General features: G+C 43.8%; 1 protein-coding gene across 1 annotated transcript in view; it reads right to left on the bottom strand.

The window, feature by feature from the left end:
- Positions 1-16,821, bottom strand: part of LOC310667441 (transient receptor potential cation channel subfamily V member 6-like) — a 34,988-nt gene that overhangs the window by 8,612 nt on the left and 9,555 nt on the right. The window contains exons 2-8 of the mRNA XM_083419851.1: positions 11,883-11,980; positions 10,516-10,638; positions 9,718-9,858; positions 8,126-8,224; positions 7,018-7,193; positions 6,186-6,332; positions 763-975 (exon numbers count right to left, since the gene is read on the bottom strand). Coding sequence (XP_083275977.1) covers positions 763-975; positions 6,186-6,332; positions 7,018-7,193; positions 8,126-8,224; positions 9,718-9,858; positions 10,516-10,638; positions 11,883-11,980 — 997 coding nt within the window. The remainder of the gene's footprint in view (positions 1-762; positions 976-6,185; positions 6,333-7,017; positions 7,194-8,125; positions 8,225-9,717; positions 9,859-10,515; positions 10,639-11,882; positions 11,981-16,821) is intronic.

The raw sequence follows: 16,821 nt of genomic DNA on the forward strand, positions 1-16,821 counted from the left end.
TTGCCATCTCCAAATTCTTCCTATGGCGATAGATGCAAGACAAGGCAATAAACTTCCTGAGATGGAAGAGTGGATTGCTGCCATTTCAGGCTCCAGGTGGGGAGATGCAATTTTTCAAAATGTGGAACTTCAGGGAGAAAGGTTCCAGCCTAGCTGTGTCTCTGCTATGGTAGTTATTTTAAGAATTAAAAGGTAAAGGACCCCTGACAGTTACGTCCACTTGCGAATGTCTCTGGGGTTGCAGTGCTTGACGTTTGTCTGCAGACAGTTTTTCCGGGTTATGTGGCCAGCATGACTAAGCCACTTCTGGTGAAATCAGAGCAGCACATGGAAATGCCATTTACCTTCCTGCTGGAGTGGTACCTATTTATCTACTTGCACTTTGACGTGCTTCCGAACCGCTAGCTTGGCAGGAGCTGGGACACAGCAACGGGAGCTCACCGCGTCGCGGGGATTTGAACCGCCAACCTTCCGATCGGCAAGTCCTAGGCTCAGTGGTTTAGACCACAGCGCCACCCGCGCCCCTTTATTTTAAGTATGGATGTTTTCAAAAGTGAGATACGGCTTTCCTCACCTGCAATCTTAAATGGTATAAAGCCCTTTTAATTCTTTTAGGGTTTTACTATTTGTTCCTGCCTCTTTTTGCACCATGCATGGATTCACTGAGAAACGTGGACCAATAGAACAGGCCTGTTTATTTATATAAGAGGCTATTAACAAAAATAATTGAATTTTAACAGGGGGAACCACATACATACATACCTGCAGCGTTTTCTGCACGGCAATGGTCATGTCCCGCTCATCTGTTTGATTTTCTGGCCGTGATTTCAGAGGTCTGTAAATGCAGGACATGGTGAAGCAGATAATGTACAGGACATAAAATAATGCCAGGAAGCAGAAGTATGGGCGCCCGTAAGTGTTCCACTTCAGACTCACAAGCTCCTTAACTGGAGTGATGTCTAGGATGCGACGAGCCTGTTGGGAAGAAGCAGAGATTGAGTTTAGCTCCAAAAGACATTTCTTACTGGGACACAGTTTGAAGGGAGGATGGAAGAAACACATTTCTACAAAAAATGTATCTCCACAAAGCTGTCTCTCTCCTTCTCTCTCTCTCCTTTCCATCCCAATTGAGGGCGAATTCTTAGAGGAGAAGGAGTGCAGTTCTCTGCAAACATTTGGCAGGGCTGCTTTCCAAAGCATGAACAAAAGGGTTGGACTGCTTATCTGTTGTGAACAGGGATGGAGGAGAAATATGATTCAGTTCACATTTAAAGCTGAATCTCTCAGATCTGTACTTTCTCAAACAACGTACAAACAGTCTTTGAAATTCCACACTGATCTGAATTTTGTGATGGAGTTCTCCAACTGAGAGTTGTTTACAAAAATGCATGCATCAGGGGGACATTAAAAAAATTAAGACGCTAGTGGAAGTTAACATACAAAAAATGCATTCACTCAGGGGAAATAGCTTGCAAAAAGGTGTACACAAGTCAAAACTGCATATAGAAATGCGTTTATTAGGAGAAATTCACCCTAAAACGCTGATGATTTTCAAACTGCTGCAAAACATAAGAAAACTGAAGTTTAGCTTGGGCAAATGAGAAACCAGGAAAATTTAAATGGACAGTTCATTCCATCCCTAGTCTTGAGTGGTTGTGTGTATATGTCCTGGTGCAACAGAGAGCAGATTAGATGGCTGTAGGTAGAGGTGGGGGGTGCGGATATGAAGAGCTCTGCCTTTTTCTGCTTAAAGGGGAAGCTCTCTGCCACAACACCTAGATTGCGTTATTCTTTGCCCTTCGCAACACTCAAATTCTGCCTCTTCTTTGAAGGATTTAGCTTTATATCTTAAGTCACCATTCCCTGCTGAAAGGAACCCTGAGTAGACATATTACGACATTTCCTGGTGGGCCAAGAAAGTGAACAAGAGTGGCAAGGGATTTTTAAAAAGGTGGGGGAGAGTTAACGGGTCATAGGTCAGGGCTAGGGAGCCTGTGGTCCTCTGGATGTTGCTAGCCTCCAAATCCCACTATCCCTAAGCATTAGAATTGCTGGCTGGGGTCGAAGGGAGCTTGGACGCAACAACATCTGGAAGGCCACAGGTTTCTCATCCAGGGAAAATAGGCCTTCAATGGCAAACATGTTGCTGTGAACAGAAGGCGCATAAAGTTTGCAATAAAAGGGAGGATGGAACACAGAGGTGGGGAAGTTTGCTCACCAGGCTGCGAAGGCAATCTTTTTTTATTGGAGTTTTAACAGCCAGCATAAATGCAACTTTGCTTATCTGAAACCGCCACCCAAGATTTACAATAATATAGGTGCCAAAAAGGTAGAACAGGGGAGGGAAAGTGGAAAATGTTTACAGAACAATGTGGAAAATGGGATTATAGCGCCTCGTGACTTCTGCTAGCAACTGATGTCATTAATAGATAGGCCCAAAGAGCTGTACGACACATACTTCAATGGGGATGCCAGATAATACCTTCGTTATGTGCTGGTGCTTGCAAGAGATCTGCTACCTTGCCATGAGAAATTAATTTAATAAAAGAGAGGCAACCTAGGACAGGGGCAGGCAGATGGGAGAGAGGGATGGTGGAAACAGGCACTTCCACATGGCAGTTGACTGCTAAGTGTTGCTAATCCAAGCACGTTTTGTGCAAAACCATCGGTCCAACTGGTCATATCCTATGCACAAGCTCAGCATCCCTTTGTTGGTGGATACCGTACATGTTTTGTGTAGCTTCCACAGGACATCATCCTTATCAATATGCCATGCCATATCATTTCCACCATTTAATCTGGATTTATACCGTTTCCAGGGATTAAACAGGGAAACAAAGTCCAAAATCATGTGGCAGGGACTCCAGTTTACTGTTAAAACATGAAATTGTGCTGATGTGTATACAGTACAGGCCGACGCTTACCCATGGGTGGTATCTAGGATTTGTAATTTATGCTCAGAGGCAAATCCTATAAATAAAGTATGAAGCAGCAGAGGGTGCATGGGGGCGTTAATTACTGTATTTTTTGCTGTATAAAACGCACCAGACCATAAGACGCACCTAGTTTTTGGAGGAGGAAAACAAGAAAAAAAAATTCTGAATCTCAGAAGCCAGAACAACAAGAGGGATTCCTGCGCAGCAAAAGCAGCGATCCCTCTTGCTGTTCTGGCTTCTGGGATAGCTGCGCAGCCTGCATTCGCTCCATAAGATGCACACACATTTCCCCTTACTTTTTAGGAGGGAAAAAGTGAGTCTTATAGAGCAAAAAATATGGTACTCTCTAGGGCTGGTTATAGCTCTAAATGCATAGGAGATCTGAAACAAACCTATAATGAAAAAGAAAGGGAAAGAAGGACGACATTGTGCAAGCCAGAGTGGCGTGCTGCAGTGTTGGGTGTAGTCAAAGACCAAGGCTGCATATGTGAATGTGCTTCCAGCCACGTTCCATAGTGCCATTTCATGTTTATGATAGTGCAAAGAGGTCAAAAAAAGAAACTAAGGTACGGTGACGTCAAATGTCCCAAATCATACAGGCGAGCTGGTTGATAACAGTTGCTGCCACAAAGCCATTTAACAGGCCTATTGTGCGAGGAGTATTTCCCATGTAATAAACAAGCCATAGAATTTAATGGGAAGACTGCCAAGCAGCATATGGAACTTTCACAGCAGGGTTTGCAAAGTCTTAACAGGCAAACCATTTGTTTTTCAGGGGCAAGAGAGCTGCATTGCCAGAGTTTAAACCTGGAAAATTTGGACTACAAAGCATGTACTGTATCACTGAGCTGTAGTCTTAAGCAGTTGCAGTTTGCAATGGTTATTATATATACAGTGGTGCCTCGCAAGACGAAATTAATTCGTTCTGCGAGTTTTTTCGTTCTGCGAGTTTTTTCGTCTTGTGAAGCACCACTGTGTATTGACAGTTTCCCATAGGAATGCACTGGCGGTTTAAAAAAAAAAAAGGCGCAAGCCCATAGGGAAATCCGTCTTGCAAAGCAACTCAGAAAACGAAAAACTCTTTCGTCTTGCGAGTTTTTCGTCTTCCGAGGCATTCGTCTTGCGAGGTACCACTGTATACACACACACACACACTTTTTTCAAATGGGGTTTTCAGTAAATCAATGACCAAGGCTTCAGAATAACTGGCTATTCTCAATAGCTTTGCAGCTTAGGAGCCCTTGTTATTACTGTGTTTTCAGGCTCAGAGGCCAAACCCAAGGCGCTGCCTCTGACCAAACCTGTGCTTCTGCTTCTGAATTTTACTCATGGGAAGATTCTGGGTCATATGAAAAGTGACAGTCTAGCCCTAGCAGCCACCCTAGCCCTGTTGCAGCTTCCCAACAGACTATACTGAATGATGGGCAGCCTGGGGAAAAACAAAGGTTGCAGTATGTAGTGGGGTTCTTAGGAGGCCAGAGGGGTAGAAGCAGTTTGCAGTGGGAGGAGGAAAACAAACAGGAAAATAAAGGACCAATGACGCTAACTTGGCCAAGTTTCATGAGGCTAGATGTGTGTGCATTAAGGCTTCATTATCCCACCGAATCCACTGCAATTACCATATTCTACTGTACAGCGCTTCTCCCCGCTGCCAGCCAGCTCTGGGGACAGCTGGGAGGCGCAGCGCGTCTTCCCGCTGTCCCCGGACCTGGTCGGCAGGCGGGCGGCGGGGAGAAGAACGCTTCTCCCCGCTGCCGGCCCCACAAGCGCCTGGGGGGGGAAATAATTTTTTTTTCTTTATTTCCCCCCCAAAAAACTTGATACGTCCTATGGGCCGGTGCGTCCTATGGGGTGAAAAATATGGTAGTAATGCAAGCATTTCAGGCAGCTTCTTGGATCTTTAAGAATATTCCACAATGCAACTTACACTTTGAGATAGATTGCAAAGCCCCAGAATACACAACTGCCATTCCCTTCCCTTCCTAATGAAGGCTGGAAGACAATAGGGGACACAGGGCCAGCTTGCTACAGGCTGAAGGCTACTGTGCAGAGGCTACTCCTGTAATTCTTAGAGGTACTTGAGACATTTCAAAACAGATTTTTCTTTTGACTTGAATAAAGCACTGAACTTTGCTACGATATCTCTAGAATTCTGTTCTGAGAGGGAAAGCAACGTAAAGCAAGGACGCATGCCTATCTGTTTGAAAAAGAGCTCTGCATGCTGTGCCGAATTGGCAAATTTAACTCTGGAAATTAAGAGATCAAGAAGAGGCAGACTTTAAGGAGGAGTGGAAACCTTTTGAGGAATATTTAAAGAATTGTTGTGAACATGTAAAAATGCAGGTAGGATTTGAATGAAGAGCTGCAGTTGAATACTTGTTGGAGAATGGTGTGGAAAAGATAAGGTACAGAATATTAATAATATGCAGCAATTTTAGAAACCATGGAGGGGGTAGAGGGGAAGTCGAATGTGAAATGAACGTGTATCTGGAAAGTACAGTGGTACCTTGGTTCCTGAACAGCTTGGCTCCTGAACGCTGCAAACCCAGAAGTGTTCCTGTTTGCAAATGTTTTTTGGAAGACGGCTTCCGATTGAGTGCAGGAAGCTCCTGCAGCCAATCGGTAGCTGTGCCTTGGTTTTCAAACAGTTTCGGGAGTCAAACGGACTCCCAGAACGGATTAAGTTCGAGAACCAAGGTACCACTGTATGTATTAATTTGTAAACTTTTGAAATTCAGAAATATATATATATATATTAAAGAGCTCTGCATGTCGGTAACGCATAATTCTGTCCTTTCCCAAGTTGGTATTTCTGGACGTTAAAAGAACATCTCCATCAATACAAACTGCTCAAACCTTGCAATGCTTTGGTAGCCAATATTGTGCATATTACAGCCTAATTAATTTCACTGAGAAAACAGAAAAGAGCACAGGCCATTTAGCCTGGAAAGCTACACTGTCACCTGCAGCTTCAGCAATGTTCCAACGGACAGTTTGTGTATTTGCAGTGCAAGGCTGCATTCTCTCACTCTGTCCCACAAAGTTGAAGTCCGTGATGCAAATCCTGTTCTGGAATCCCACCACTTTTTCTCCTTCTTCCTTTCATCAGCTGGCCAAAGAAGTCCTAAACATTGTGGATTGTACGAACAGCTGGCATAAGGACCGCTCAGATTGCTCCTCCCATAATATACCAGCACAAGTCCTCTTTTCCATAAAGACCAAAAAAAAAGTATCTGAGCTCCACAGTACCTCTCTTCTCTTGGTTGAGACAATAAGCTCTAGAAAAGGCTGGTCTTCGTTCCAGGAGTCTATTTCCGTTAAGTCGTAGAAAATGTTGTTAATGGGCCCAAAGGACCACATCACATGCCTTCGTTTCTGCATAAGGTGCTGGAACATCTGAAGAAAGACAGCAAGGGTTACAGAAAATCCAAGACTTGGTGCTGGACTGTTTGGGTTGGAGGGCAGAGCTTATTTGGGTGAAAATTCATAGACCCCAAAACCTACTTAATTTGCACTTCCTGAAACAATATTTGAACTGATGAAACAGAGCTACCTTTGAAATTTTTGTACTTGTTCACCTAATTGGGCATGAGCAAACCTGGAAGCCAAGCCCAGTGCATAATTAATCTAGTGTACACATTTCAGAATACAGTGGTTCCTCAGGTTAAGTACTTAATTCGTTCCGGAGGTCTGTTCTTAACCTGAAACTGTTCTTAACCTGAAGCACCACTTTAGCTAATGGGGCCTCCAGCTGCTGCCACGCCGCCGAAGCACGATTTCTGTTCTCATTCTGAAGCAAAATTCTTAACCTGAAGCACTATTTCTGGGTTAGCGGAGTCTGTAACCTGAAGCGTATGTAACCTGAGGTACCACTATAGTTGTTTTGCAATGATCTTGTTTACCAATCCAGTTTTGCAAACTGGAGTGAGATAGGAAAGGGGATCCACAAATCACTAGGATTTATTGGTTGTGCAAATAATTTTTCTACATGTGCCCACAAGTTTGAAATTCCATTGCTTTAAAAGAACTTTTCCCCCCTTCAAGGTGTCTCCCACGTTGATTAGTTGGACTGTGTGCTCACCACAGTGTTGCCCTCGACTCCAGCCAGTTTGAATGGAGTGAGGCCTTCGTGGTTTTGGATCAAGTCGAAAGGTCCCAGGCCAGCCTCTCGTTTGTCATAGGCAAGCAGTAGACTGTACATCTGGCAGGCAAAGGTCCTGTTGGGTTGAAGTACCAGGATATGAAGAACAGTGTTACCTGAAATGGAAACAGCATAAGAGAACCATATTCAGGGAACCGAAGTTACAAAACACAGCAGTTGAGTGGTAATGCTTACTGCGCGAATATCAGATTATTTGGTAAAGCTCTGCTCAGATGTGATCAGTATATTTAAACCAATGGAAGTATTTGATTAAATCATTTTTAAACTGATGAGGCCAATTTTAAAGATTGTGGCTGAGCACCACCTGGCATTTTTTTGAGGCTATTTCAGCTGTGGTATGTCACAGGCAATGAAAAACAACGCATTAAAAATGTCCTTTTTAAGAAAGAATAGAAACTAGAATTAAAATTGTAAAGAAAAACCCACTTCATAAACAAGATAAATTTCACCTGTATCATCCTTTGTCTAATAATGGGCTATTGGTCATTTGTCATACACGTGTAATTGGTTCATTGATCGGGCAAATATACACATATAATATTACCAACCCCTCAGTATATGAACACTTTTGTGATCTGCTGCTTTATTTTATTTATTTAATTACATTTCTATTCTGCCCTTCATCCAAAGCTCACAGGGCGGTTTACATTATTAAAACACAAAAATATAGAACATAGTAACAAACGAAAACAACACCACCCCAGTTTAAAAGGTCATAGATTGTTTAATCAGCTTAAGGCTAATTAGTATTGAGGGGCAGGTATGTAAATATAATTTCCTGATCCATGAATCAGTTAAAAGCATGCAATCATTATAGCAATGCATGTCTTAATCTAATAACAACCCTCTTTCTTAGACAAGGAATGGTGGAGGTGTGATTTGTCCAGCTTATGGGTACGTTTGCAGATGTCTTCCACCTCAAATTTTAACTCATTGGCTTCTACCATGATCAACCCCAAAAAAATATATTTGCCCCATTTTACTAAAAAGAAGTAGTTAATTCTCCTTCTGACTGCAGGTCTCTTACCTAGAGAATCTTGTGCCCTTATATCGGCTCCATTTTCCACCAAGAGGCTCACAATTTCCTCATTTCCTGTGCAGGCGGCAAAGGATAAAATATGCTCCCCTGAAGAGGAATACAAGGGACAAAACAGGGTTAAAACAAGACCCAAGCATTTGGAGGGGGAGGGGATATTTCTCTGAAGTTTAGTAATTAAGGCTACAACATTTGGCTGGCTCGTTGGTTGAACCAGCGCTTGACAACCTGGTGGCCTCCAGATGTTTTGACTACAGTTCCCATCATCCTCAGGAGCACCTGATGGCTGGGGATGATGGGAGTTGTGGTCCAAAACATCTGGAAGGCACCGAGTTGGCAAAGTCTGGTTAGACTAATTATTTTTTCATTCATTAATAAGGTGCCCCCTGATTAATCACACAGAAGATACAGGTGGTTACAAAAGCTGTAGGTGATGGCTGCCTTCTTAGAAGAGACATTCCTCCTTTTTTCATGCAGAGACTGCTTCTTCTAAGATTGTGCCTGCTGTGGGACATTCATGCACCTGTAATGGTTCTATCTAGCAGCATGAAGGGGGGGAATCCTTATCTCAACAAAGCAGATCACTGGAAGTGTGGGTGGGGGAGGTATCAAGCTGTGATAGTCATGCCATTTGTAATTGGGGCTGGAGGAGAATTTTGCCTAGAACAAGTTGGTTTTTATGTCTGGGATAGTGTTGTCTGCCTGTCTGTCTTTCTTTCTTATTCAATGAAACTGGTGTCAAGGGTGTTTTGTCTTATCACTTGGTGACTTGTCTGTATGAATTGGGCATTATTACAGCCATAGATGTCGCACCCAAAATTACTAGGAAATATATTAAAGGTAAAGGTAAAGGGACCCCTGACCATTAGGTCCAGTCGTGACCGACTCTGGGGTTGCGGCGCTCATCTTGCTTTATTGGCCAAGGGAGCCAGCGTACAGCTTCCGGTCATGTGACCAGCATGACTAAGCCGCTTCTGGCGAACCAGAGCAGCGCATGGAAACATCGTTTACCTTCCTGCTGGAGCGGTACCTATTTATCTACTTGCACTTTGACATGCTTCCGAACTGCTAGGTTAGCACGAGCAGGGACCGAGCAACGGGAGCTCACCCCGTTGCAGGGATGTGAACTGCTGACCTTCTGATCAGCAAGTCCTAGGCTCTATGGTTTAACCCACAGTGCCACCTGCATCCCATAGGAAATATATTGCTTGTTGCTAAATGGCAATTCTAGATGTGAAGGGCAGAGCCGCTGTCTGAACTTGCTTGGGGTGCTGGTTTTGAACAGAGGCACCAAATTGTCCCCCACATTACAGAAGCCCGACTGATCTCCACTAGGAGTTGGACATTCAGTGCTGCTGGTCTGAATGTGGAACACTCTTCCAGGAGAGATTCAGTGGCCATCCTTGTTTTACTAGCAAACCAGAGGTTTCCGGCCCTGGGAGGAGCGTGGGGAGTGTTCGCGCAACACATGAACGTGTCAAGACATGGAATTTGGAAAGCTCTGCTAAACCTTGTGGGGCACAACATTTCTACCAGCTAACAGAAGCAATCCCGTTCTCTGGAGCGGCCGATGCAAATCATACCAAAGTAGAAGAGGCTTTTGGGGTTGCGCCTGAAGAAGAGTCCTGTAGCTCGAGGAGTGGAGATGTGAGCCCCTTTCTTGACCAGACATTTCACGAGGTTTATATTCTGATTGATCGCTGCAATGTGGAGAGGTGTTTGTCCTGCAATTCACATTAAACAAACAAAGCAAACCTTCCATTAAAGACTCGCACCAAGACATCCTCTGCACCGATCCTTTGGGAGTGTTACTCTGCCAAATGCTAGCAGACTTGAGAGCAACATTTTGTTTTTCGGAGCCGTTGAAAAACAACATGGGTAAGTTTCACCTAACCAGCCCCATCAACAGACGCCTACTAAAGGAATTGCATTTGTGCAAGGGGGCTTCCCCCCCTCCTGAATCCCCCAAATTTGCTTGAGGAGTTAAGAGAACCCATTGGATCAACACATGGGGTGGCGCAGAGAGGGAGATCCTTCGATCTGGTGAGCTGTAATGCTTTCACAAACAGAACAATTGGAACTGCACAACACTGAATTCCACCCCACGTTTCAGAGGATTCATTTAATGAGAAGAATAATGACCCACATCTTTTGAATCCTGTATTTGGGATTTCCATCTCTCTCTAAAACCATTTCCGCTGCACTTCTTCTGCACTACCTTTTATCAGCTATTGCAAAAGCAAAAGGACAAACTTCCACTCATTGTCATAAATGCATTTTATCTGTTGTTATCCGTTTCGCATTATGATACGAGTTTGCAAATATTATAACTGCTCATCTTTTTCTATGCGAATTGCAATCTGCATTTTGACAGCAATTACCTTCATAGAGTTCTGACGTCATCTTTTCATTAATCAGTTCTGGAGCCAGCTCCAGGAGCACCTCTGCAGCTTCCGTGTTATCGTAGAGAGCAGCTATGTGCAGGGCTGTCTCGCCCACCGCTCCTGCGCAGGACGAGGGAAACACAAAGGTCACCTAAGACTGAACTGCACTTGGGGCCGAGCTAGACATCTATGCATCCAGGTGCCTGACTTGTTCACATTTAAGCCCGTGGGTGGATGAAAAGTTCTATTTTTATAGTGAAAAGGGGACATGTTGAGAGAGTGAGCGAGCAAAGTTACATGCTCCCCTCCTCAAATTCCATTGTTTCAGACACTTTCCTCCCAACTCAAACTCTGGTAGAGGTGTGAAGAAAGAAGAGTGTCTGTAAGTCTGGGATAGTCAATGTGGTGTTCATCAAGATGTTGTTGGACTACAACTTCCATCATCCTTGCCCTTTTGGACTACAACTTCCATCATCCATGACCTTTAGCCATGCTTTCTGGAGCTGTAATCCAGTATCATTTGGAGGGCACCACATTGGCTACGTCTCGTTTGTGACAGGCAGGGAACAAGGGGCGATTCAGTCCCCCCCCCCCCGCACATATGTCCCCTTTTGTTGTGAAAATTAGACTCTCTGACCCTCACTTTGTGAACGTGGTGGCCATGTGACCAAAAAAGGGGAGGCTGCTTCCCCTATCCCTCTAGTATGGCTTGTAACTATACATAAAGATAAGGAATGTACCCAAGTGATATGGGGTATTTGAGAAGTGGCTCGCCTTAGGACACCAGCCTAGATAGTACAAACTAGGCTGCAGTACCAATTCCATTGGACAGAACCAAAGCTAAAACATTGCAGGTGCTTGGACTAGATGACCCTCATGGTCCCTTCCAACTCTAAAATTATTTGATTCTATGATAGGTCAAGGCAATTTAGTTTAATGTGGCTCTTCAGTGGACCATGCGCCGCTCTCATTGGTAGGGGTCTAGGATAAGCAAAGGTAAAGATAAAGGGACCCCTGACCATTAGGTCCAGTCGTGACCGACTCTGGGGTTGTGGCGCTCATCTCACTTTATTGGCCAAGGGAGCCGGCATACAGCTTGCGGGTCATGTGGCCAGCATGACTAAGCCACTTCTGCAAACAGAGCAGCGCACAGAAACGCCGTTTACCTTCCCACCGGAGCAGTACCTATTTATCTACTTGCACTTTAATGTGCTTTCAAACTGCTAGGTAGGTTGGCAGGAGCAGGGACCGAGCAACAGGAGCTCACCCCGTCGCGGGGATTCGAACCGCCGACCTTCTGATCGGCAAGCCCCAGCCTCTGTGGTTTAACCCACAGCGCCACCCACATCCCCTAGGATAAGTACCTCTTTGCAAAACGTCACAGGAACCATCCGAGATCAATTTCCTGATGAGCTGGACATTGTTCTCTTTGGCAGCCAGGAGGAGTGGAGTCTCCCAGATCCTGCAGGTGAGAGAGAAAGAAGAAAAGAACTATTCACATTTTGCTCCAGTGAGAAATTAGCTCTTGAAGTTCAAGACTCCTCATGGGGGCTGACAGCATATGCTCTCTCCACAAGGATGGAAGGAAAGGGTGTGAATGGGAAGGAATACTACTAATAATAATAGGTATGATCCTGTGGTGTTTGCAGAAATCCAGAATCTGACAAAGGAGAAGAGCAAAAAACAACAACCCGTATGGCGAATGAAGAGTCTTATCAGCTTCTGCAGTATTTATCTGAGGCCACACAGGGGCAGTACAGAGGCAGAAGAAAGATGCAGGGTTTTATGGCTGCAATTAGTCTTTTGCCACAAACTCAGCACTCTAGAAACTAGTAAAAGTATTATGGGGTTGGCTTTCATTGGCCTAAGTTTGTCAAAATAAGGAAAACCTCAAATGCACCTAACCTGGGTTGTTATGCTCCAAGAGTCATTTTTTTCAGCAGTTGTGTGGTCAGTCATTGTGATATGCATTACAATTTAGTAGCTGCTTTATATAAGCAGCAATAGGGTGACCTTTACCCTGATGGAATTATAACTACTCTGCTATTGAACATACTTCCCCAGGCTTTCTTTTTCTGATTCCAAATGCAAGGAACGAAAGTCTTCATGAGTTTATGCAACTTGGGAGGAACTCCACCAGCCAGCCATCCTCATGCCACACAGTTCCACAAGAAGCAAGTGCACATATATCAGGCAACTGGCTCTAACTGGCTTTAAAATCTCAGCAGAAGAGGGTCAAGGACTGTCAACAAGATCGAGACCTTTAAACCCGTGAAATGGCTATGGAGGGGGTTGGAGGAAGACCAGAGAAACCCCTGCCTCACCCCACTACAAGAGAGAGGGATCCACCTTCCTGTAACAAGAACTACAAACCTTTTATTTATGCAGTGTTAAAGGTTTACATACAAACAACAGGGGGGAAGTGAGCAAACACAATCAGCGTCCATTCCTAGGGGTTCCAACACCCTGAGGATACAGTGGTACCTCGGTTTTTGAACAGCTTAGTTCACGAACAACTTGGAACCCGAATGCTGCAAAACCAGAAGTAGGTGTTCCGGTTTTCTAACTTTTTTCGGAAGCCAAACGTGCTCCGTTTTGAGCCCCCCGTTTTGAGCCCCCCTGTGTTTCCTGCTAATTTGCACCCCCCCCCCATTGTAATTCAAGCTTTCTGTTTCCAATTGCAATGTTCTAAGGTGATATTTAGAGCTTATATTTGGTGCTTTTGTTTTTGCTATTTGTTTTGTGTTTTTTGTTCTGAGGCTTTTTCAGTTAATTTGCTTTTGTGACTGTGCGGATCCCAGTTCAGCTACTGACTGACTGATTATGTGACTGCGGAAATCGATACCCCACCCAAACAATGACTATCATCAGTATAGGTAAGAAAAAATAATAGTTCTAATTTTTATCATCTACAATGCTGTTTTATTTATTTTATAGTACAGTACATTGATTATTGCTTTCATTTTATGGATCGATAGTCTCGTTAGATAGTAAAATTCATGTTAAATTGCTGTTTCAGGGGCGTTTTTTAAAGTCTGGAACAGATTAATCTGTTTTGCATTACTTTCTATGGGAAAGCACACCTTGGTTTTGGAACACTTTGGTTTTGGAACAGACTTCTGGAACGGATTAAGTTTCAGAACCAAGGTACCACTGTATTAGAGAAGCCCTGAAGGTTAATAGTTTACGGCCATTCTGCTTTCTGCATAATAAATAAATGAAGTATACACATGCCAAAATCATGGGTGTTATGGCATCTTGTGGTGCTGTGGTCTAAACCACTGAGCCTCTTGGGCTTGCCCATCAGAAGTACGGTGGTTCAAATCCCTGTGACGGGGTTGGCTCCCATTGCTTGGTCCCTGCTCCTGCCTACCTAGCAGTTCGAAAGCATGCCAAAAAGTGCAAGTAGATAAATAGGTACCGGTCCGGCGGGAAGGTAAACGGCGTTTTCGTGTGCTGCTCTGGTTTCGCCAGAAGTGGCTTAGTCATGCTGGCCACATGACCCGGAAAAACTGTCTGCGGACAAACACCAGCTCCCTCGGCCTGTAAAGCGAGATGAGCGCCGCAACCCCAGAGTCGTCCACGACTGGACTTAACTGTCAGGGGTCCTTTACCTTTACCTTTAATGACTAGACAGAGCTGGTCTGGTCTCCCTCAGACCTTTCCCCAAATGTATTATGGTGATGAACAAAGCACTTCTCTTTAAATGCAAGCCGTTTTCAAGTAATAACATTTATCATCTTAAACAGCACTTTCAGATGGAGTGTTTTGCGTACATTATCTCACAGCGACCTTTAAGGCAACCCTGTGGCATTATCAGTATTATTATCACCCTCATATTACATGAGTGGTTTGACTAAGACCATTTAATGATCTCATGATGGCAAGGGGAGGATGTAGCCCCCTAACTTCCTCTCAGTCTCTTAGCCACTAGAGCAGCTGAAATCCCTTTGTAGCATTGAGCAAGTCATTGCTTGCAATCCTATGCACACAACTTGGGAATAAGCCTATTTTTTTTGTAACATAGTGGGAATTTCATAACTCGCCATTCTGAGCCATGGACACCATTTCAATAAACTCTTGTTCCTTAGATTTGCCTTGACCGTTAATTAAATGCTTTCTGTGAGTTTAAATGACGGCCAAGTAAATGCTTATATACATAGTTGGTGTGATAGGAAGTAGTCCCAAAATTTCCCCCACAGAAAATTACTGAGGGTCTTAAAAAGGTAAAGGGACCCCTGACCATTAGGTCCAGTTGTGACCGACTCTGGGGTTGCGGCGCTCATCTCACTTTATTGGCCGAGGGAGCCGGCGTACAGCTTCCGGGCCATGTGGCCAGCAGAACTAAGCTGCTTCTGGTGAACCAGAGCAGCGCACAGAAACGCCGTTTACCTTCCCGCCAGAGTGGTACCTATTTATCTACTTGCACTTTGACGTACTTTCGAATCGCTGGGTTGGCAGGAGCAGGGACTGAGCAACGGGAGCTCACCCCATCGCGGGGATTCAAACCGCCGACCTTCTGATCAGCAAGTCCTAGGCTCTGTGGTTTAACCCACAGCGCCACCCGTGTCCACAGCTGAGGGTCTTAGTGGGCCACTTAATGATTTTTCTGCCTGTTGTAATAATTGGAATGCACCGTGCTAGATGTTGCATGGTTTTTAATTGTTGTTGGGTTGGTTTGTTTTTCCAAACATGCCAAAGACCACCTGAATGAAGCTCTCAGATCACTGATGGCCTGTGGACCACTGTTTGGGAAAGTCTGTTGAAGGTGATGCATGAGTACTTGTGGCTAGCTCACTTGGTTAGACCATGGTGCTAATAACACCAAGGTCTCAGGTTTGATTCCATTATAGGACAGCTGCATATTTCTGCATTGCAGGGGGTTAGACTAGGCAAGCCTCAGGGTCCCTTCCAACTCTATAATTCTATGACCATCTATTTTTCTTCCAGTCAACAAAACGATCGCGGCAAAGAAAGCCACAAAAGTACAATTCTTTTACAAGGCAAGAGAAAAGAAAAAGAAAATAGTAAGTGATCCTCGTTTTCACTTTCCCAAAAAGTCTTTGAAGGGTTTGTTGCAACAGAATGCTGCAACCGTTGCTACAACAGTTTCTGCATCAGTACAGATAATAAAGCCAAGAAAACAACATAACTAGTGTTTGCTTTCCAGCAATAGCGTTGTAAAGGACAGTGACTGGGTTTGGATACAGGAAATTCACAGTAAAAAAGAAATCTAGGAAAATCTTATCAGCTTCGGCCTTATATGGCTTTAGAAAAGGTAAATTCCAAGTTTCGTGTTATGCTGAATGTTGCAATGCAATTCATGGTTATTCAAACTTAGCAAAATATGCATTTAAATAGAATATTCAAGGGAGGGGCATTTAAATATTATTTTGAGGGAAAATATACATTCCTAGTATGTATTAAAATACATACCTCAGAGTACTGCAAAGGACTGCATTTGTTCATTGTTCGTTATTTCTACCCATCAATGCATTAAAATCCACACACCAACAAAACCTCTGATCTGGTTCTAAATTTATGCAAATCTGTTCCGACTTTATGCTTTATTAATTTAGGAGTGTGGTATAAACATTTAAACAGATAATAGGTCTAACCTCCAGGAGTATTTACTATTGCAGCTCGAATATTGTGTATTTATGTATTTCATTCTTTGTTGAATAAATAGACTGATAGCCCACTGGGCAGGGCTTGCATCATAACTTGTGTCGTGCCACACCTTGTTTTGGGGGTAGATGACTAATAATAAGCATTATTATTATTTTAAATCTTGAGGAAATCACAGGGATTACTTGGATTAGTGGAAAGTAGACAAGACACAACCCTGAAGGATCATAGTTCATAACAGATACCTTTGCCGTCATACATTATTTTTAAGCAACTACTTGATGGGGGTACGGTGAGGGAATTGTGTCTCAGTTAAAATAACCAGGACCCCAAGTCAACAGTGGAGTTAGAAGCTCTGCAGTTCATAACAAAACCAACACACTAACTATTGGGATGTTCCACCTTAAAGTTTCCACATATACTGAGGGAAGACTTGCTCTGAATATTCAAAAGCATCAGCTCGCTCCTTGTTGAGTTTCCTGGCACCTGACCAGACAAACTCTTTGGCACCATCATATAAATAACTGTAAACCAGGATTTTATTATACAATGTAGCACTCTTCCTGGAGTAATTAAAATCACTTGTCTGCAAATGCCAAAAGCCAAGTGAAACAAATCAGAAAAGCAAAAAACAAACTTTCGACATCATAGGCAGGCAGTGCAGTTATGGCTCCC

This window comes from Podarcis tiliguerta (assembly GCF_965153285.1).
Source record: "Podarcis tiliguerta genome assembly, chromosome: 17".
NCBI lineage: Eukaryota > Metazoa > Chordata > Lepidosauria > Squamata > Lacertidae > Podarcis > Podarcis tiliguerta.